We start from the raw sequence: 21543 nt of genomic DNA on the forward strand, positions 1-21543 counted from the left end.
AATTTTCGGTCGACGTCACTGCTCAGCGAGTTGGTCTCGCTTTACATTGGGCGTAGAATGTCGGTGTGTGGGACGTCGGCTGGGCTTCGGCGGCCAACAACAGGTTCTCGCCCGAGCCCATTCAGTGAAAGAGTTATTTTTTTTTATTTTATTATTCTCTCGGCGGCGAGTGAGTGGGGGTCCGTGTCTCTCTTTCTATCTGGCTGGCAGGGCAGTCGTCGCTCGAAGGTTCGCCAGTTCGGTGCGCGCGCGTTCCATCAAATACAAATTCCTTTTCAACGTCGCCTCGTCTCTTTGGTTTGCAGAAGCGCCCGTCCAGGAAGAGGAGCAGCGCCTGCAGCAGCTGCAACAACAACTGCTCACCTGGCAAAAGCAACTCATCACCAACCAGAGCGTCCTTCAGGAGCACGTCGACATGCCTCTTCAGTCCCTACAGGTCAGTAATTCAAACAAACGTCACAATTGCGAATGAAATTTTTTCATAAATGAACATTTTTTGAAAACTTCAAATTGATTTATTGAATTTTAAATATTTTGGTAAAGTTGAAAATTATTAATTTAATCAATATATTTACAAATTTTTTTGTAAATTAGTTTGACAAATTTTCATATCATTTTTTAAATTAAATTGAAAATTGTACTACATAAATAATAAATTATTATTAAATTTAGTTTCTTCGTGAGCTATTTTCATGATAATCTAAATGAATGAATCTTGAAAATTTCTAAATAATGGTTCAGAAGCAAATGAGAAGAGTAATGAGATGTTTCTTTTGTTCTCATCCTCTCATTTTAAATGTCGGTTATCTTATAAAAACACAGCATTTGAGCTTGTTAAAAAGAAATTACTTTTCGTCTAATCTTGAGAAACCGTCTTTATAAACAATTAGAAATTAGTGGGTGGTCCTTTTCTGACTATCAAGAAAGTGCATTATTTTAAGCTTTTCTTTTAATTAGCAATGGCGTCGCTTGTTTTTGATTGACCTTCTTAAACGCGCAGGTCACACCGACTGGCGAAAAGTGTACATGACGTGTAAAGCACAAATATGCGGGCTTGAAACAGCAGGCCTGCGATTTGGGCCAAGCGCGTTTTCATATTTATCGGCTACAACTTTTAAACGCACTTAACTCTGTACAAGCTTTAATATGCCGCAACAAGTTGATAATTGGAAATTTGTGTATAGAAATTTGGGCCACGCTATAAAAAAAATAAGGAGAATAATTTTAAAGTTGATATTTAAGAAGATTTTGTTCTATTTGACAAGAAAATTTTGATATGCCGTGACAAAGAGCAGCTCATTAGTGTCAAAACCTTGAGATTTCCAAGTCCCATTAAGCCTCTTCCATCATTTCTCTCTTCATCGGAATGAATAACAAATCGTTTTGTTGTGTTTGGTCTCAAAAATGATATAATAATTCATCTTCTTGACGAGTTTGTCCACAATTTGGTGCGTGAAATTCACCTCGTGAGTAAAAAGCAGCAAGCTTGGCCTCCTTTTCTTCTCATCTGAATGCTCCGAGCCCAAATACGCGACTCGTCTTGCTTAAAAATATTAAGCGCCGTTATAAAAAAATGGCGAAAGACGAGACGGAAAAAATTCATTCCCTTTTCTGAAAAGCTGAGGAAACTGGCTTCAATTCTTCTTCCAGCAATAGAATATGTCTCTGCTTTTAAGCTTTTAACTCGAGCTCTGTTGCGCAAGCAAGTGAGAAAACAACTTTTAGTTTTGTGGTTTCTCGTCACGTTGGATTACATTCTAAGGCGCGAGAAGTCATCTTTCAGACTCCCACGCTTCTTCTGCTCTTCAAGAAGTGTGTGTTGAAAATCAAAATCATACCATACACTTGGTGAGAGATCTCTTGAGCAATTCACTTAATAATCCTTTTAAAAATTGTGCTCTTAAATTTAACTCCGCAAAATTCGCCACAAGACAAAAATTTCTCCTAATTTTATTTTCATTTGTAATAATGTCAAAATATTGCAATAAAAAGCAATAATATTTAATTGATAAAGAATTTATGTGTAATAATTAATATTAATAGAAATTTCAATTAATTTTAAATTATTCTGATTAATTTTTTTTACTTCTTTTGGAAAGCACTTAAAAAAATAACCAAATATCAGGTTCGGATTAAAATAAATAATAATTTCCATAATTTCATACCTAATGGAATTAAATTGTTTCATGATAAATCATTTCTCCTTTTTATGAGTGAAGATTACGTTGATTTAACTGGACAATTGAATTGCGTTAATTACAATAATGAATTACGCCAGCGAGATCTGAAAGTTTATAATTAAAAAGCGATTGGAATCTCCAATGAGCTTGAATTTCCTGCTCTCAAGAGAGACAAAAGCCCCGTCGGATCAGCTGGCCGCCTCGAGTGTCACAAATAATTCATTGCATCGAACGAATTAAACTTTCTCCTTCCGAGCCGCTTCAGATTTTTCGCCTCTCTCTCCGCGGGATCAAACGAGCAAAGTCAATGGAATAGTAAAAGATCGCGCCACAGACCAGAATGCATCATTTTGTTTCACTTTCCATTTCAAACTGGAGAGACAAATTAAATTGTAAAACAAATGAAGAGGGGATCGACGGACAAATCAATCAATTGTTTCAACGTGAATTTGTGGTTTAATTGCAGGTGCTGCGCGAGATTCTGCCTCAGATGAAGCAGAAGCTCGAAGAAGACGCCATGAACGGCACCTCGACCACCACCATCACCGAAACAATCACTTCCAGGTAATTACAAAAAACATAACAATAATATTACAATCTGATCAAATAATTTAAATTAATTCAGTTGAGCTCATTTGAGCTAATACAAAATAACGAGTTTTTATAAAACCATTAATTGGATTTCAAAAAGGAGAGCTTCAGAACCCACTGATAAAATGTTGTGTTCATTATTATTTTAAAAATTAATTTTTATAAATTCAAATCATGATAATTTATTTCAATTAAAAATTTAAATTTTTTCACTCTGCTTTTTGTACAATTTTATCACCAAATCATGAGAATTCGTTGAATTCAACTCATTTTTCTAACAAGTTAACTTTTACACCACAACAAAAGAGTGTTGGCTCAACAATGAAACAAATCCCACGCACGCACGCCACTTATAGTTAAGAATTTGAAAATTGCCCGCGTGCAGCTCTAAATTTTTTTGGCTATTTCCATGCGTGAAATTGTAGGAATTCATTCGTGCTTTTCGGTGGGCGCGAAATCGACCACGAAAATAATATAGAATCGCGCGTGACAAAAGCGGCACAGTCCACCGAGACTTATCAATTGGAGTGAGTGCTGATGACACTGACACACACGATTGCCGCCGTTAACCTCTTTTTCCACTAGACTGCGAAACAGCCGGAAAGAAAGAAGGTTTATTGCAAAAAGTAAAAATGAAGCTTGAGCCAAAATTGGAGCAAATGGATATTAAAATATTTAGTCATTGCAATTGTTGAAATCTCCAAATCACTGAACAAACTAAATCAAATCGACCTTTTAAACAATATTCACAGATAAGCAATCAATATTTTTCTTTATTTAAATTGAGGCTCGAGAGAGCAATCTGAAAAAAAATGAATCAATTAAAAACAAATTTAAAAAAAAAATTATATTTTCTGAACACAGGTCAAGCACGCTTCCGCGTGGCGTTCGGTCTTTGGACATGGAGGTGAGCGACCCTACCGTGTACAGGGGCAGCAACACCCTTGAGAGGCGGACGGTGGTGACGTCGTCGAGCTCGAGCAGCGTCCAGCAGCGGTTCCGCCCGCCCACCATCAACCTGGGCACCTGGAGCGAGCGGCCCAAGAGCGAAATCGCCCTGAAGCAGGACTCGGACTACAGGGTGGGCGTCGGGCAACTGCAGGCCAGGGCGGCACCCATCGTGCGGCAGGCCGAGCCCAAGCCCAAGGAGACGCTCCACCTGCTCGGCTCCAACGGCGACCCCGTCACCAGGAGCAACTCGTGGCGCGTCCTGCAGCAGCCGCCCTACAAGTCCAGCGTCACCATTCACAGTCTTGCCACTGAACAGGTACCAAAAGTAATCTCACAATTACATTTTAAAACAACACAAAATTCTTTATTAAATAAATATTTCAATTTTTTTGTTTCCAAAAAGAGAAGAAAATTAAACAAATTTTGGAAATTATTTGAATCTCACAATCTTCTTTTAAATATTTTCAATTTTAAATCAATCAAAATGACCGGCTAATTCTAGTTGAAATTTATTTAATGGACAATATTCAATTGTATTTTCTTGAAATAGGTGAAAAATTGTAAATTGTAAATTTGGGATTTAATGAAGCTTTTTTGATAAAAAATTTATATAAATTTAATTTTTCAATTTTATTTCATACTTTCTTTTATTACAATCCAATTTTGTTGTTTAGATTATAATTTTTAATCATTTCGATTTATTTTAACACAATTTTTAATTTTCATTTTCATTATTTCAATATCTTTCCTGCAGGTCCGAGCGAGCAACAAGCCGACGGTGATCCTTCGTCAGAACCCTCCCGCCTCGTACCACCAGTCGTTGGAGCAGCAAAGCGAATTTGCCGCCCCCAAGGGCCCCCAGAAGCGGTACACCACCCTTGTGGGGCTGAACGGCGCCCCCCAGCCCACCCAGGTGACCCAGCAGCACCAGCCGGTGGTCATCGCCCAGGTGGCCCCCAGCGTCAAGGGCTTCGCCGCCCCCAGCAGCAACGCCCCAGTTAAAATCTCACCCCTGACCGCCCCCAAGCCGACGCCTGTGCCGCCTCCGCCGCCCCCTGCCCAACAACTACAGCAACCAATGGTGATCAGACCGACGGCGCCGCCCAAGAAGAAACTGCCCGTGCAGACCAGCGAGGCCCCCAGGGACCAACTCATGGACGCCATCAAGAATTTCGGCGGCAGGAGCAACCTTCGAAGGGTAAGCAATTAAAATTTATTTTACTTCAACTTTAAAATTAATTGGTTCCTCTTTCATTCAGCGTTTTTTTAATTAAATAATTTGAAATTATTTTCAATTTCAAATGAAATCATTCTTTTTCCTCTAAAGTATTCCATTAGGCGATTAGGTCAATTTTCTTTTCGAATATTATAATTGAAAGCATGAGTCACACTATCTGCGCTCATGTTTAAATTTTTAATCAAAAATCCGCTTTTCTGTTTTAGGTGAGGTCCACGCAGTAGATTTTCTTGTGTGAACTTTGATTTGATCCGAGGCAGCATCTTTCTTTGGCTGCATATTTTATTTCGTCATTCGCTCCCACGGCGAAAGTGAAACATGGAAAGCCGTGACGCCCCCAGTACGAATTTGCTGTGGAACTTCCTTCGCTTTAGAAGAGAGAAACAAAGAAGTCCTTCTACCGTCTCTAACTCCGCCAAGTATAATCCCCAGTTTTATATGTATCAATTGCTCAGCATGTATCCATGTGATATGCGGATAGATTTAGCAATAATAATTAACTACTACTGTAATTGGTCTGCAGGTAGAGTCCCGCGCGTTTGTAAATACATAATCAATTTAAAAAATGCAACGAAAATATATTAAAAAATGTGCCTGGTTAAATCTTTTACAAGTTTACGAAATTTCTTATAATTAGTTCATTTCATCGACGACTATAATGAGAGATAATTAATTCGCAATCCCAGGAAAATATATTAATTTTTAATTGGAATGCAAAAAATTAAACTTTTGTGATCCAGCAGGGGTTATAATTATTATTATTTGAAGTCGTCAGTTTTGTGTTAATTGTAAAACCTCTTAAATATCTGTCAATACTTAAAATTTGTTATTATTCATCAGGTGTGCAATTGCGGAAAACTAATACTTATAATTATATTATATGTTGTGATGAGTGAGAAATATATGATATGAGAAGCAGTGCTTGCGATAAAATACATTACATATTGTAAAAAAAATATACTCGATTTTCATTTCATGACAACCTAAAGAAGAAAGGAACAAAAATTATCCAAATAATCAAAAAAGAATAATAACAAGATATAAAATTAAATTATTCAAATATTTATTTTAAAATAAAAACAAAAACAATAATTACACTTATTTATTATCACCTTTACTTTCAACATTTTTAAAATAACTTTTATGTTGTATTTAATTAGTTTATAAATTTTATAAAAATATATTGTATCTTAATATTATTTATTATTAAATTTATAAATAAAATTTAATTTTAAATAATTATTATTATTATTTATTCTTCTCGGTGTGTACAAAAATTTTTAAATTGGAGAAAAAAAGCAAAAAAAGAGAAGAAAGGGTTTACAACTAGCAGATGCCTGCTAAAACGCCCGACATCAAAAGAGACACGGCCGCCGCGGTAAACCCACACTATCGAAAAAAAAAGAACGATAAAAATAACTCATTGTGAAAAAAAAAAATTGAACTTATCATGTGGGAAGTGAAAGTTGGAAAAATGGAAAACAGCAGCGCGCCCCGCTCATCCCCTTCCCCCTCCCCCGATATTCCCGCCGCTTGTACCAAAATAAATCAAAACCTCCTCAGGTCAGCTGGCGCATAATGCACATGGCACCCGCATTTCTGTTCTTCCGATCACTTCAATCTCCTTCTCCAGCGTCACTCTGAAGGGTACAGGGTCGGTACACGCAGAGTGATCAAACCTGTGACCTGCACACGCACCTGCCTATCAGATTCCTGTTTGTATTTCAGCCTTCAGGACCTTCAGGTAAATAAATCTCATGCATTAGTTTTGTATTTAAGAGCAGGATAGCCAGGATAAGAGAATTAAAAGGAGAAAATTTTCTCAGTAAAAAAAAGAAGTTATAATACAATAGCTATGAATAAATTTAAAAAAATCCTTCTACCTAATTTCATTTTATTAATATAAATTTTAGAAGTTGCAAGCGTCGCGCTCTCCAGCAAAATAAATCATGATAATACATATATATTTTGGCTTCATCCATGCCATTGTGAATTTTTTTTTTCAAATTAATCCTTTTAGGAGCTCAAATATAAATCAGTATGCGAGTTTTGGTTTGAAAAAATCTTTTTGGTAATTTTTGGACCAGCTGAAGCACACTGCGCTTAAAAAATATTATTTTTATTTTCGATTTTAGGATTGATGCAGACCTATATTTTGGCACAATTATGAGCAAAAGTAAAAAGAAGAATGTGTATAATGAGGATGTGGAAAAAAAAATTCGCCACATGCAGTACATCGTTCACCAGAAATGTCCCCAGGAAATTTCACCCACTGAGCTAGCAGATAAAGAGAAAGAGAGTGAGCAATTTTAAATAAAATTAAAATAATTTCCTTCAACTCATATTGTACTCTCCAAAATTTCAGCATTCTTATTCCTTAAACTGGTCAATCATGTGGAATTTTTACCTTACCTTCCGTGGATCGAGTGCTGCAAGGACAATAAACAATCATCAGACGATGTTCTATCGACTCGAGACTCATTACTCGACAGTGTCTTATTCACCAAAAACAAACTGCTCAGGACGCTCTACGTTACCCAGACATTGGCCATGCCAGAGTATGCGGACAAAGAATTATACAACTCACAACTTTTGTTCTGCAACAAAGCAAAGACTGAGGAGGATCGAATCTACGACCTTACGATGGCAACTCGGACAGCCTTCAGCATTGAATGCTCTGGTCTCTCCTTCTGGAGCAAGGTGGACGAGGCCGCCAGGAATAATGACGAGTCTGCACTGATGGCCTTAACAGCTTTTATCACCAATTACTCTTCGAAGAAACTTCTTGCCCATAGAATGCAAAACCCTGGAAAGACGGAAACGGGCACCGCTGAGGATTTCCTGTTCAATGAAGGTGTCCTGTGGCAACTGCATTTCAATCCTGTCCTGCTCAACCAGTGGCTTGTAGCAGCTCAAAACACTTTGCTGTTTCACAGAACAAAATACATTTGTTATATTAACAAGAGCTCGTCCTTCCCACCACAGATTGCCCCTTCCGTCCAACTTATTTTTGTGTTCTTTAGAGATCTTCAGAGAAGACTTAACTACGGATTTGCGCTGATTGGCCATCAGGTGAAAATGTTTCCAGAGAAAGACGAGCGAGTGACTAAACTGATCATGGAGGACGTTGTTGCACCCTGTTTGGCCTCTCTGAAGGCCTTCCTCTTGGATGATAATAACAAAGCATTATTTGAGTACCTCATCACAGCTCTTCCAGGTATCATTGTGGAACTTCGGGCCAGGTCCGATCCATCTGTTGAAAACAAGGAAGTTTTCTTCCATAATGAGAACATCCATGTGGACCCTGATGATGAACTAGAGGAATCCATGTACACCTTTCTGTACTGGGTCAACAGTGAAAAAGTGATCAAGCCTTGCTTTGGTGACATCCGGATCAAAATCGAGGACCTGAAGGCGAAAATCAATGAGAGCAAGATTTTCCCACTTTTGGACAAAGCGCTTATTTACATGAACTCACTGGACAAAGCTTTAAGCAAGGTTTATCTCTCCGATGAAGTAAAAGTTGAAGATGACACCAAGAGCAAATTTTTAAAATATTTAATTTTATGTTACGTGAAAAATCACAACGGAACCGAACTTCTCAGTATCACTCACAGCAGTTGCTTTCTAACTTTGCTTCTTCAACTGCAAAAGTCCATCATGTTCGATTTCCTATCTAGAACACTCTCTTATGTTGCAAACCAAAAAACATACCAAGAAGACACTGCTGAAAAATTCAACTATAAGGGTGAAGATTTGGAACTAAACATTAGGAACTTCAGCATATTTGAAGAGAGTGGCGGCTTTCAGCGGATAGCTGATTATTATTTGAAGCAATGGGATGGATCCAGCTATATTCCTGAAACGTTTATGCAGATGCTGGACCAAGCCAAGCCACAGAATTCAATTGAGGTAAAACCCCTTAGAAAAATTTATTTTTATATAATTTAAAAAAAATCTAATCTTTTAGGAACGAGTGTACCAACTGGCAAAGGAAATGGTCTGTCTGGAAACTGAAAGTAATACAAGATACCCTAACTGGACCTTCATCTACTACATCCTGCCAGCTTTGGTCAATTGCTTCCGCAAAGATAGTAGCACCGAATTCAAGCACAAGTTGTCCGTTTTCTTCCTTGAGGAGCTAGTCGAACTTTTTTCCAAAGATCACAATGCTTGGAAGTCTCGATCAGATCCTGCGGATTCAACAAACAACCTGCTTTCAGGAAATCCGAGCTATGCAACATCCATTCTGGCATTTAGGAAAATGTTCCTGGACCGTATTTGCAGTGTGGTGCCAAAGAAGTTCAGAACAATCTCAACTCCGATAATTAAGTTGAATGAGCTGCTCTCCCAGAACGCAGCCAACAATGTTCCATCCGCAGACCCTGCCATGACAAATTATCTGCACAGGTTTGCCCTGGATTGGACCCTGAAAGGTGCTCAATGGACGAACATGATAATTTTCGCCCTGACTGAAGGCATTGCCAGATTTGGGTCTTTGTGTGCATCTGCCGAGGCTTCACCAGCGTCTTCACAGCTCAAAAGTCTGCTGCTGGCAGTTTACTCGATGATTGAACTGGTGAGCGTTTTCGAGACTGAGTCCTCTTCGGCCAAAGGTTGCACCTTCAGACTGCAAACACTTGAGGAGGTGTACTTGGAACTGGTGGGAGGAAGCAAAGGAAAGGGCAAAACTGCAGTCACAGCCTGGCAAAGACTCGGCGTCCTTCTGCACCAACTGTACGAAATGTGCAAGACCGTTCGAGTCCCGGAGAACTTCACCCCACCAAACTACTACCCTGAGGACACCAAACTCATTCTCAAGTACTTTTCCCAAAAGGACCTGCGCAAGCTCAAGCTGGAAATTGCTTCGATGTGCATCAATCCTTACCGCGAAAATCGGACTTGGGTTACCTTGGAAGACATCAGGAAACCTGCCGAAAAGCTGTTGTTTGCGCCGTACCTGTCGAGACTTGATAAAGAAGAGGACAAAATCAGAAGCTGGGACGAAGACTTGCTATTGCCCCTGAAGCACTGCCGTTTCTGTGGAAGCGTCGAAGAGAATCTGGTCATGTGCAGCTTTTGCGACGATGACGAAGAATATCCTGATGTCAACTGGTTCTGCAGAGAGGAGTGTGAGGATCTTGCCATGAAGAAATGCCAGCACAACGAGGAGCATGACAAATTCATAATTGAGAAAATCTGTATTTGAAATCAGATGAAATTCAATTCTTTCCTACTTACATTTTAAAAATATGATATCTCCATTAATTTTTAAATAATTTTTGTGTTTTTTTACTGTCACTAAACCTGATTACTCTAATTACAGTGAAACATTTAATTTATTTTACTATTTTCAAAAAATTGATGAAATGGTTAATTTAAAATTATAAGTTTTTTTATGTTTTACACTTTATTTTCATTGATTTTTATCAGTGGTTAACTTGGTACAACAAAAGTTCAACATAAAATACAATCTATTTAGCTTTATATTATGGATATTTAGCAGCAAATTTGGGTTGGTTACAAGTTACAATGAAAAGTATGAAAAATCACAATGTTTTAAGGGCCATAGTAGATCTCATATTATTTATGGAGTTTTCTCTTACCTTTACATAACATTTAATATTGTCATCTTGACATAAGTGGTCCACGGAATTATTATTACACAGTTTGGATTAATTGTAATCTCACGCATATCAATTAATTAAATACACTTTTTCGCACTTTTCAAATCACTGAGTTCTGTGATGAATTTACTTTTGGCATCTTCTCATGGGAAACTGCTCAGCCAGTGGAGCTGCAACATTTTTTGATCAGTGCAGAACTTTTCTGTGGGATTCAACAAAATCATGCAATACCATTCCAACGAGTATAAAATTAATGCTTTAAGTGAGACTAAATGCAAGTGGGTGCAGAATAAAATTAATATATACCATGCTAGTTTTAGATTTAAGACAGAGAATTTAAGATTATACAAAAGTCAGAGCAATTTTTAGTTATTTACAATAATTTGTTGAGAAAAGGCTTAAGGCTGATTTCCCATTAAATCAATTTGTCACCCAGATCGAGAGTTGGTCTCACCTAAGACTTTTCTGTTTGACGTACGGGTTTTGAAGAATCCGAGGGGTGGTTTCCATCACTCGGAGCAACAGGTCGTCCAGGTAGTCCTCCATGTCTTTCATTCGCTTTTGCTGCAGCTCGACGGCGCATTGCAGGTTGCAGACCAGCTCAATCAGCTCCTGAAATAAATAATTAAATTTAATAACTGGTGTAAAAATTAAAATAACTTTAAACCTCTCTGGATTTGTCCTTGAACTTCTCCATCACTTCTGAGGGAAGGCGTTTTGATGTGATTCTGGGATTTGGCTTGTCACTCTCGCCCCCGATTATGATCCTCTCATACGGGGCGTTGGCATTGATTAGAGATACCACAGTAGGTTTTGTTGGTGTCAAATCATTTGGCGAATCTATTCAGAAGTTTTAATTACTTTCCCAATTACAATATATATTTTACTACCTTTTTTGAAGGCCTTCAACTTGCGGGAAAAGATTCCATCCTTCTCCTTGGGCTCCTTTTCCTTATTTTCTTTATTATTGTCCTTCTTCTTCTTTTCCTCCTCCTTTTCAGTCTCAACAATGATTTCCTTGAAGCTGCTCTTGGACGGAACTCTCGGCATTGGCTGCGGCGCCAAAGTCTTCTTCGGTGAGGGAGGCTTTTCCGGCTCTTTTTCCTTCTCCTTTTCAGGCTCCTCCGGTTGTTTTTCCACTTTAGGCGCTTCTTCTTTCCAAGATCTCCGTTTCAACGAACCAGATCCAATCGAAATGGTATCTAAATTTTTATTTTTTACAATTTGATTCCAAATGAATTAAAAATCTCACCTTTGCGGCCGAAAATTTTCTCATCCCACTCATCCACAATGGTAGTTTTCTCCGGAGAGTTTCTGGGCGGCTTTGCAGGGGCAGCAACGGCTGGAGGAAGTTCCGACGTGCGCCTCAAAAACTCTCCTCCGGCCAAATTCTCAAGTGAATTGGCCACTGGCAGGGTGGAGGTGTTCGAGTACGAAGACGGCACTGCATTGCTGTTGCTGAGCGAACTGGCTGAACTTTTGTGAGAGAGTTCGTCAAACTATTCAAAATAAATTTTTAGAAATATTGCACATATTGATCAAATTTAGACTCACAGCAAACTCATCTTCGTCTTCACTGATGACCCCAGGGTCAGCCTCTCCTTTGATTTGACCTCCTCCCAAAGTCCTTCCAGTCATGCGGGAGAAAGAGGGCGAGTCTTCAACATGACTATTGTCAAAACTTCCTTCCTCCTTGAAAGAATCACTTCGATGCTTGTCTTTTCTTGAAACTTTGCTGCCTAAAATTTAATTATGGAAAGAAATCATAAAAAAACTTATTCAATTTTAATTACCTATTGACTTGGCAAATCTCTTCAAGCTTTTTCTTTTATCAGAACTTCCAATACTGAGCAAACTTCCACCTAAAAATTATGATTTTATAATTATTAAATTTCCAAACAAATTTGAAATTTTGCTGATCATTTTCTTACCAGCGTCAATTATTTTTTCCTCTTATTGTAAGCATTAAATTATAAGAATAAAAAGGATTTTCCTTCTTAAATACAGTATTAATTTGAACTAACCGACTGAATGGGCCACTTGTCCGAGTTGTCCGAGAGAGGATTTGTGCTTCTCCTTTTTGCTGAGGTCGGTCAAACTGCCCGCCTTGACGATGAACGCAATTTTGACCTCGAGCTCTCCACGCGGCTTGTTCTTCTCCTTGCCGGGCTTGCTCTTCAGGGTGTACCATCTGGAATGTTAATCAGAGATTTGCATTGAATGAAAAAAGGATGCACAATTTGTATTCCAACCTGTTGCGCGGCCTCTCGTAGACGTCAAAATCAGACAGTGGGATGCTCACCATACCGAGAAATTCGTCCACGCCCAGAAAGTTCCTGTGCAGAGCCGAAAGCACCACTTCGGCCGTGTTCCCATGTTCGGGAATTTGCCTAGAAATTATTTAAAAATAATTTTTTTTATTCATTGCTTTATTTCATAATATAAAAAAAGATTTTTATTTAAAAAATGCATTCAAATTTCTTTATATTAATTAGCTTGTAAATTTTTTATGCAATATTCCTATTGATTAGAAAAGAATATAAAGTTTCGTGTGAGAAAGTGAATGAGATTTTTTATAAAGAAAGCGCAAGTTTGTACTTTTAAATTTCCACATTCACTCCATTGCAATTTTTACAATATCATGTGTTGGCAGAGAATGGAGATGGATTGCATTACTGGATTGAAATTAAAAACTGCCTGTTGTTGAATAAGTAATGCAAAATGTCAGAGAAATGTCTTTGTTTTCAAACATTTCCTTATTGAATTAAAACTGATTTTATTTCAATTAAATGTTTTCATATTTTTTACAAATTTTGTTTTATATATCAATTTGCAAGATAAATTTTTTCTCATTTTAGTTTGTTTGAAGAAAATACGCAGTCATCTTCTTCAAATGTGATCAGTTGACTGCATTAATTAAATTTAATTTTCAGAGGTTTGGCAGACCGAAACGAGACGAATCAACGCATCAAGAGTTTTGACTTACAGTTCGCATTCTTCGTGCCATTCGACGGCGCCAGATGCTTTTTCCTTCACCGACGTTTGGTACTTTTCTTTGCCCAGCGCGATCGTGACGAACGCGTCGTTGGTGCCTGAAATTTTCAATAAACCTCAGTGAACACTTCTTTGTTAATTGGCCCAGTGTGCGGTTTTCCAGATAAGAATAAAGTGAAAGAAAACCGCTTTCGGCGGAAATCGTGACTGCGTGTGAAATTGGAGAATTTAACAAGATTGAGAGAAATTCATCACATATTGTTATTAGAAGAAAATTTTAATTAGTTTTTAAATATTAATTCTCACCATTTTTTCCTTTGGTCAGCAAATCTCTCGCTTTTTGAACTGAAACAAAAAATTAATAAAATATAAAATTAATAAATAAAAAGGTAACTTAGGATTTGGGATTCAAAGAGAGCAAAAAAAAATTAATAATCTCAATTTTTTAAATAAATTTTAATAGACTTTTTATCAGTGAATGCCTTTGAACAGTTATAATTATGGAACTTGTGCAAATTTCTATTTCGATCACACGCCACGTTGATGGTACGAAGTGAAAAACGGTGCGCAACAATAAAATTTACAGCTCTCTTTCTCTCACAGGTGAAAACAATATTACGGACGTCAAAAGCAGGCGGTGATGTAAAGAGGCGGCATTTATTTGCACTTTATTAAGAGCAGGTGAAACCTTGGTGTGCGATAAAATTAGCAAACACCCAGCAATGCCATCATCATGCTGCGTGCGCTGCACACCGGAACGGAAAAAAATTATTTTTATATTTTGTTGCCAAATCCGTGAAAAACGCAGACAAATTTTCAAGGTGGCTTCGAAAACGGTAATTAATTTTTGCATTCAAGCTCGTTGGAAGGGAATGGACTGATTGGAAGTTATTATTTCTTACGTTACTAGAGCATTACGAAAAAGTGTTTATGCAGAATGGTTAAAAGTGTTGAAAAAGAGAAGAGAATGCGTTTGAAGGTCTTCTCACCAAATTAAATTATTTCAGAGCGATTTACAGAAAGTTCAATGTGCATTCAATTTTTAATTGAAATGAATTTATCACTATCCAAGAATAAACTCTTGTGAAAATATAAAACTAATAAAAACTTATAATTGATTGGACAAAATTAAAATATAAAAAAAAAATTATGATTTGTGATTTGGATTAAATTCAACAAAGTGCAGGAACTACTGTAAATTAAAATTGGCATTGTAAATTTTACAGCTGTTTTTAAGATTTGATAAGAACTCCTAGCCTAGCAATCAATCAAACTCTTCCTGTTTATTTAATCCCCCTTGATATAATCTTCTATAGCTCTGATTGATAACATTTCTAACTACAAAGTTTTAATATGTTTTCTTATTAAAGTTAATAAACTTCAAAATGCACTTGGATGTCATCAAATTTGAATAAAATGTAGCAAAAAAATTGCGTCTTTTTTTACTAAATATCACAAAATTTTGATATGCAATATACATTTTTGAGGCTTGTTATTGATATAATTAAATTTAAATGTTTTTGAAACATTTCTTAATTGCCCCATTTTAGCTAAAAAAAAAAAAATAGTTTATTCCTTCCATAAATAATTATCTTATCGTTCAAATAATCAACTTTGTCTTTAAATTGTTTACTAAAGAAATGAAATTTTATGAATGGATTGTTTCAGAGAGCTTAATTTAATTCCGCGGAAAGATAAAAATATTTATTGCATCAACCTAAAAACAATTATTGTCATGAAGCCCTACAAAAAAATTTACGACTCTGAAAACAAAAAAATGTTTGATTTAACACAAAAATTTGTTGATATTTTTAAATTTCATTTCACTGAAATTATTATATTATTTTATCAAATTAAAAATTTAACCTTTCGAGATCTAAATTTTCAATAAAATTCGAGCTTTCGTGATTTCCGGGAATTATTACTGTTGCACGCGAAGTGGAATTGGCCGAATTTTTGTATTGGGCAAGCGTGAGTGTGTTATGAAAACCGCGAGTTAGTATTTCGTGATGAGATAAAAGAAAGGCCAAGCTGCTCCAATTTTTCGCGGCTCGACTCCTTATATATTTGATTGTTTTTTCCGTCCTCTCTTCAAGAGAGGTGGCTCGGGAAAAAAAAGACTATGCAAAATGATTCCGGCCTGGCTGCGAATAAAAAAGAAAGAGAGAGAAAAGAACGGCCTTTTTAAACGTGTTGCATTCAAAGTGCCGTTATTATCGCCTAGATAGACACACTATTCACAACGGCGCTCTTTCACTCGCGCATGGATTTTTATTAAATATTGTGCGATATTTTTTTTATCTTCGAGGGGCGGAACTCGGAATTTACGCCCAGGATGTGTGGCTGAAAATAAGTAATGCGAATGTATTGAGGAAAAAACGGAAAAAATAAATGAAATTTTAAATTAGTACAAATTAAATTGTCAAGTTTTTAAATTTAAAAAAAAAAAAAAATAAAAACTAAGCTTCTGAAATGCGGATATATTTAAATAAATTTTTTCATTTTAAATTTTAAAAATTATTTCAACTAAAACCATTAAATTAAGGGGTTATTCTGTTTAAAATATTATCATTAAATTATATAATTTTGTCTTTTGCTTCAATTTGAGGAATGAAATTATCCAAGTGTTCGAAGCGTATAATTAACTCCGGAAACGACAACTCATGGAAGGACAATAATCTCTCGACTTGTTTTCAAAGTTCAAACCAGAACATGTACAGCTCTGGAGTGAAAATTGTTGCTCTCACCTGTGACCTGAACGTGCGTCGGACTCCACATCGCGAGTGTCCGTCCGAGTGTCCCAGATGTCCGGGCGTGTCTGAGTCACAACAATCGGATTATTTATTAGTCACCAGCGACACGATAAGGCGGATGACGCTGGCTGACCGACCCGCAGGTAAAACTAAAACTGGCAGCACCTGTGTTGGTTGAATTCGACGGCTTGTGTGTGACGTGACGGCGAGATTGTTGGCCCATTAACAATCGACTGCACGCGCTCGCCCTCTGCCTCAGAATATCCCAAGCACACATTTTCACTGAAGACTGATAAGTGCGCTGCTGCTCGACATCACACCGCGCGCGGTGCTCACAACTCACAATCAGAAATATAACAAAATGAAATAACAATAATTCTACGTTTTTTGGTTCATTTCTTTTTTTAATTAGAAAATATCGCGAGAATTCCAGTACAAAAAATATTAAGTATATTTCCAATTTTTTAGTATATAATTATATTTTTTCTTTTTTCTCCTCGATCAAAATTTTTTACAATTAAAAACAGCAGCAGTTTATAAAATTAAATAAATTATCTAAAATTAATTTACTGTTAACATATTTTTAAGGCCTACAATTAATTAGATTAAAAATTGCACAGATTGTTAATATTAATTATTTCTGCAGAAAAAAAATGTTGTAGAATGCACAGTTACAATAAACAAATTTTGATAAGAATGCAAGTAAATTTAAATTTAGATCCTAATTTATATATTTTTTTCCAGTGGCATTGTTAAATAAACAGCCAGATTATTAGTGGCTGATGGTTCTTGTTTTTTTTTTAACATTATCCAAAATCTCTTAGAAAAAATTGGAGAAATTAATTTGTAAAAATTGCTACTGATATATTTATATTTACATTTTTTGGGCCTGATTTAAATTTTGTTTTAATTTTAACTAAACCAAAAAACTATTAAAAATTAAGTTAACTAAATAAAATTGTCGCTTTTTTACAGAACTGATTTACTTAATATTTAACATTTCCATCGTCGTCTTCAAAACACCAGTTGCAGACAACTTTCTCCTCAGACTTACTGAAAATCAAGCCATTTTTTTTTTTTACTCTTTATTCTTAAAGGGGAAGTGTTTTTTAACCTTGTTCTTTGTGAATGCACGAGCCAAACTTTTCCTTTCGGAGTGTTGTTAATTGCATTCACTAATTTTCTGCTCCACTCGAGAGAAATGAAAAGGGCAAAAGCGGCGCCAAACCCCCGTAGAATGACAAAGTTTTGCTCTCTCCGAAAAATGCCCTTGACAAATATTTAGAAATACCACCAAATTAATTTGAAAATTTTAAGAATTCATCAATTTTGTCAGACAGGATTAAATTTAATCCTAGCTTAAATTACAATATCCTCTTATACAATATATTATGATACAATACTGTATCGTCTGCATCAATCTATTGATTCACAAGGTAAAAGATTAAATAAAGATTCGTAAATTATGCTAGATGATTTTTTTTATTTAATATTAATGTTCAAAAGTTTGCTGTCTATATCTTTAATCTTTGCAAATTATGAAGTAAAATAAATGGCCGAGCAAGAATAGGAATGTATTGTATTTGTTCATTTGAGACTGTAGAAATATTATATGCGTATTTTAAAATGAAGATTCCATAATCCTTTTATTCAATTTGAGACTATTTTAAAAAATGTTTTTACAAGATGTGTGCATGTTACAGTCTAATTATTATTATAATTTTTTTCAAAATTCAGCACTCTCTTCATCTCAATATGCTTAAACAAGGGACTAATACATGGTAATACACATCACTTTTTATAATATAAGAAAATAAATTTATCGCAATCGGCTTCCAGAAAAAAAGTGAATGCTGCGAGAACGCTACAATTGTTGTCTAAAAATTGCGTAGCTTCTCATTTACATAAAATATAAATGTGTTGTAGTACAGAATTACAATAGATAATTTATTAACAATTATAATTAAAATATTGTGATCTCAATAAGATGAGAGTTAATATTTGGCAGGTCAAGGAATGGATAAACACAAAATATTAGCAGGATATAGAAAAACTTTTATTTCCAAACAAATTAAATCGATCGATCATAGCAAATTTAAATTTAAATCATGATTTAGTCAAGGTCGCTGACATCGCTGTCATCTCCATCATACGTTAAGTAATGCGAGCTCTTGGCATGAGTGTACACAAAGTTTTCAACAGCATTGAGTGCTTGCAGTGGAGATTCCTCAATCAGTTTCAAGAACGAAGGATGAGCACCAAAGTAATCCATATTTTCAAGTCGGGGAGCATGGACTGGCAGCAGCAGGAGGAATTTGAGCAACTCGGCAGGCTGCTCAAGGTGGGAGCCAAACTGGAACTTCCTTAGTTTCTGCAGAATTTTACCATCAATCAAAGGTCGGTGCAATTGAGTGAAAACCTCATATGTCATGGTAAAGCTTTCCTTCATTGTGAAGCGCTCAAGAAGTGGAGCCGTCAGGACGAGGGCTATCAATCGAGAGCTGTAGGCGTAGCTGAGCCTCCAGATCAAAGAGAACTCTTTCAGGTTTAGGAAGTGACTGGCGTCCAGTTGGTTATTGAAAGGCTTCGTCTCCTCGGTGTGAACTAGAAAAAAGTAATGCAGCTTGTGCAGGCGCGGGCAGAGCATGAATATGTCGCACACGTCCAGCTGGTCTTGCTCTTCAAAAATCTTCACTTTGAGTTCCTCCAACTGCTTGCCACAAAGGGTCAATATTTGGAAAATGAGGCTTCCCTTGACATCCCTCACTTCCAAAACTTTCAGGTTGGTCAAGAAGACACAGGGTGCTGGGTTTCCAATTATTTCATTAGAGGGGTAAAAATTAACGTGTGTCAAGTAAGGTGTGCGACGGAAGTTGAAAAAGTGGTTGGTAGTTATGCGCTCGAGTGGAAGGGGCTGTCCTGGATCTTGGGTAAAGAGAACACCATCGGCGTCCGCCATGTAGAAATCAGGTTCAACATCAAAGAAACGCAATCGAGGGAACCTCTCGACATACTCCAGTACAAAATTTCTCCGGTAGTCCTGTTGCTTTGTACGTTCCTCCTTTTAAAAGAAAAATTAATCAAAATAAATTGCAAATTGCCATAATAAAAATATCAACTAACATGACTCAGTCTCTGGTACGTTTCTCCAAACATACCCCAGTGAATTTTCAGTACTTCTATTTTCTGCAGATGAAGTAAGTTGGCAAACAAGAGGGGAGAGACTATGTTCAAGGACACGCCGAGGCTGATCAAATTTGGGAAGTGCTGAGCAATCCATGCCATGTCATCCTCGTCACACTCGTACTGCTCAAGGAGCATGTGCTGGAGATTGGGCAACTGGAGCAGGAAGCACTTGACATCTTGGAGCTTGACGATTTTGCCCACCCCTTTCTCCACTTGGTTGGGCTGCCATGGAACTGGCGCGGGATGCTTCCGAGAGTCGGAAATTTGCTGCAAATTGGGACTTCCGAATAAGCATTTTCCACGTGTCCAGGTCGCGCTGCTGGTCCAACTTGTCGTAGGTGGAAAAAACGACAAAGTCAAACTTCTTGATCGAACAGTCCAGCAGGCTGCTTAGCATTCCGAAAATCAAGTCTTTCACTGCTGGCATGGTGAGCTGCTTCTCCATTTTAATGCCCTTAGCTTGCATCCGCTCCAAGATGTCCAATTTCAAATGAAAAGCTGAAGACAAAAATTAAGCTAGAGAATTGCAATGCAGAAGCAAAACTGTGAAAAGCACTTACGCAAGTGTGGCAGCAGAGGTGACGATTGGATTTGGTCGTCGTAGCTGATGATCCTACGCATGGCCAATTCCTTCAGAGGCAAAAAGTTTTTAATTCTCGACCTCTTTGTTTTGGCAATCGCCAATGCATTGCGAAGCGTCGGAAACGTTACAAAATCGCTGTAAAATAGTGGATGAAATTAATAATCGCAAATTTTAATAGCAGTGGATTTCAACAGCACCAATTTTTTTTTTCAAAATCATCAGTATATAGGGTCAAAAATATTTTGAAAATATCCCTATTTTAAAGTTAACAGTTATCAGAAGGGGTCCCGATTATTGAATTTCAGACTATTTGAAGACATTTTTTTAAACGTCTTTATTTTTTGCCAACGAACTCTAATCAAAACTTTTGAAAATTGAAAACCTTATGCAAAAAGACATGCCGCATCTTTTGGTTATCTTGGATTTTTTGTCGGGTTGCCTATTTTAAAGAGACAAAAACTGTAATTTGACCCTCCTCCAGGGTCAATGACCTTTGACCCTGTTTGACCTACAAACTTGGTGACCATAAAGAAAAGATACCTTGATGGTTTAGCTTCAACTTGCGACCAAGAAAATTGAAAAATTTTAGCCAAATAAATATGGCAGCAGTTTTAATAACCCCTTATTTCTCCGGCGGCCATAAACTGGAATTTGATAAATATGAAGATTTTTCATTAGAAAGCGGTATTATAAGAACCACATTATGCACCGTGTCGTGATATTTGTTTCAGGAAATCAATATATCAATTAAATTTAAGGGCTCAAAATTGAGCTTAATTTTCTTGGAAACAAGCAAAGTGCAAAAAACCACGTTCCAGGACTTTTCTCAAATATATATTGACAGGGTGACCCCGAATTGACTGGTGCCTAACCTAAAGCAGGGTTTTCAAAAGGAACATGTTGATGGTGGGTCACACACCTTTGCCAAAGTTGTTTTCACGTACTTAAATTGCGTTTATTACGATTTTTGTGAAAAGTTTTGCAAGGATCTATGGCCATGTGTTAATTTGAAATGCGATTTTCTAAATAATTTATAGGGTGATCCTAAATTTTCTGGTTACCAAAAATGATCCATCAAGCCTGCACTATCAGTGTTCTATAGGTAATGATTTCGCGATCTGTTGAAATTCACTTAAATAATAAAATAAAACTGATTTTCTCTATAAATTCATTCATGCGGCGAGAATTATACCCAAAAAGATTAAATTTGAAGCTCACCTTGGATCCTCCATTGCGAATTGGAGCCGTAACGGATTTCCGCGATTTCAATTTTCAAGATTACGAAACAATCGGTTCTCCGCGGGTGCTTCTGCTTACTTATTTTTCTTATTTTTATTCGCATTCGCACACCTCGTGGCTCGTGGTTGTGGTTATTGTTTTAGCTTGTTTACATTTGCCAGCAGCGGCACCAAGCGGCACTGAGCTTCCCTCTCCCTTCAAA

General features: G+C 36.8%; 4 protein-coding genes across 9 annotated transcripts in view; 2 read left to right on the forward strand and 2 right to left on the reverse strand.

Annotated features, from left to right (window-relative positions):
* Positions 1–5909, forward strand: part of LOC132192632 (uncharacterized) — a 58184-nt gene extending 52275 nt beyond the window's left edge. For 3 of the 4 annotated variants that reach the window (XM_059612677.1, XM_059612680.1, XM_059612679.1), the window contains 5 exons: positions 306–436; positions 2647–2744; positions 3636–4047; positions 4477–4920; positions 5166–5909. In XM_059612677.1, the coding sequence (XP_059468660.1) occupies positions 306–436; positions 2647–2744; positions 3636–4047; positions 4477–4920; positions 5166–5183 (1103 nt within the window). In that variant the 3' untranslated portion in view covers positions 5184–5909. The remainder of the gene's footprint in view (positions 1–305; positions 437–2646; positions 2745–3635; positions 4048–4476; positions 4921–5165) is intronic. The other variant, XM_059612678.1, reaches the window with a different exon arrangement.
* Positions 5910–6519: 610 nt separating this feature from the next.
* Positions 6520–10225, forward strand: LOC132205761 (uncharacterized). Its single transcript, XM_059635027.1, has 4 exons — positions 6520–6703; positions 7095–7258; positions 7325–8871; positions 8930–10225. Exons 2-4 carry the CDS (start codon positions 7126–7128, stop codon positions 10166–10168), a joined length of 2919 nt encoding a protein of 972 aa, XP_059491010.1. The 5' UTR covers positions 6520–6703; positions 7095–7125; the 3' UTR covers positions 10169–10225.
* Positions 10226–10357: 132 nt separating this feature from the next.
* LOC132205718 (rab11 family-interacting protein 1) lies at positions 10358–16531 on the reverse strand. 3 transcript variants are annotated; one of them, XM_059634975.1, is made up of 12 exons: positions 16328–16531; positions 13887–13925; positions 13573–13678; positions 12839–12976; positions 12611–12777; positions 12380–12448; positions 12141–12325; positions 11839–12085; positions 11477–11788; positions 11254–11426; positions 11065–11198; positions 10358–10756 (listed from the first exon to the last, which is right to left on the reverse strand). In XM_059634975.1, exons 1-12 carry the CDS (start codon positions 16356–16358, stop codon positions 10744–10746), a joined length of 1614 nt encoding a protein of 537 aa, XP_059490958.1. In that variant the 5' UTR covers positions 16359–16531; the 3' UTR covers positions 10358–10743. The 3 variants fall into 3 exon arrangements, with proteins under 3 accessions (XP_059490958.1, XP_059490957.1, XP_059490956.1); XM_059634974.1 differs by having other exon boundaries at positions 10358–10788; XM_059634973.1 differs by having other exon boundaries at positions 11041–11198.
* Positions 16532–18421: 1890 nt separating this feature from the next.
* LOC132192453 (uncharacterized) lies at positions 18422–21457 on the reverse strand. Its single transcript, XM_059612423.1, has 4 exons — positions 21321–21457; positions 20080–20237; positions 19457–20017; positions 18422–19394 (listed from the first exon to the last, which is right to left on the reverse strand). The coding sequence occupies exons 3-4, from the start codon at positions 19652–19654 to the stop codon at positions 18447–18449; spliced, it is 1146 nt and encodes a 381-aa protein (XP_059468406.1). The 5' UTR covers positions 19655–20017; positions 20080–20237; positions 21321–21457; the 3' UTR covers positions 18422–18446.
* Positions 21458–21543: the final 86 nt, after the last annotated feature.

Source organism: Neocloeon triangulifer, unplaced genomic scaffold, assembly GCF_031216515.1.
Source record: "Neocloeon triangulifer isolate White Clay Creek 2 clone unplaced genomic scaffold, ASM3121651v1 ptg000003l, whole genome shotgun sequence".
In the NCBI taxonomy this organism is placed as follows: Eukaryota; Metazoa; Arthropoda; class Insecta; order Ephemeroptera; family Baetidae; genus Neocloeon; species Neocloeon triangulifer.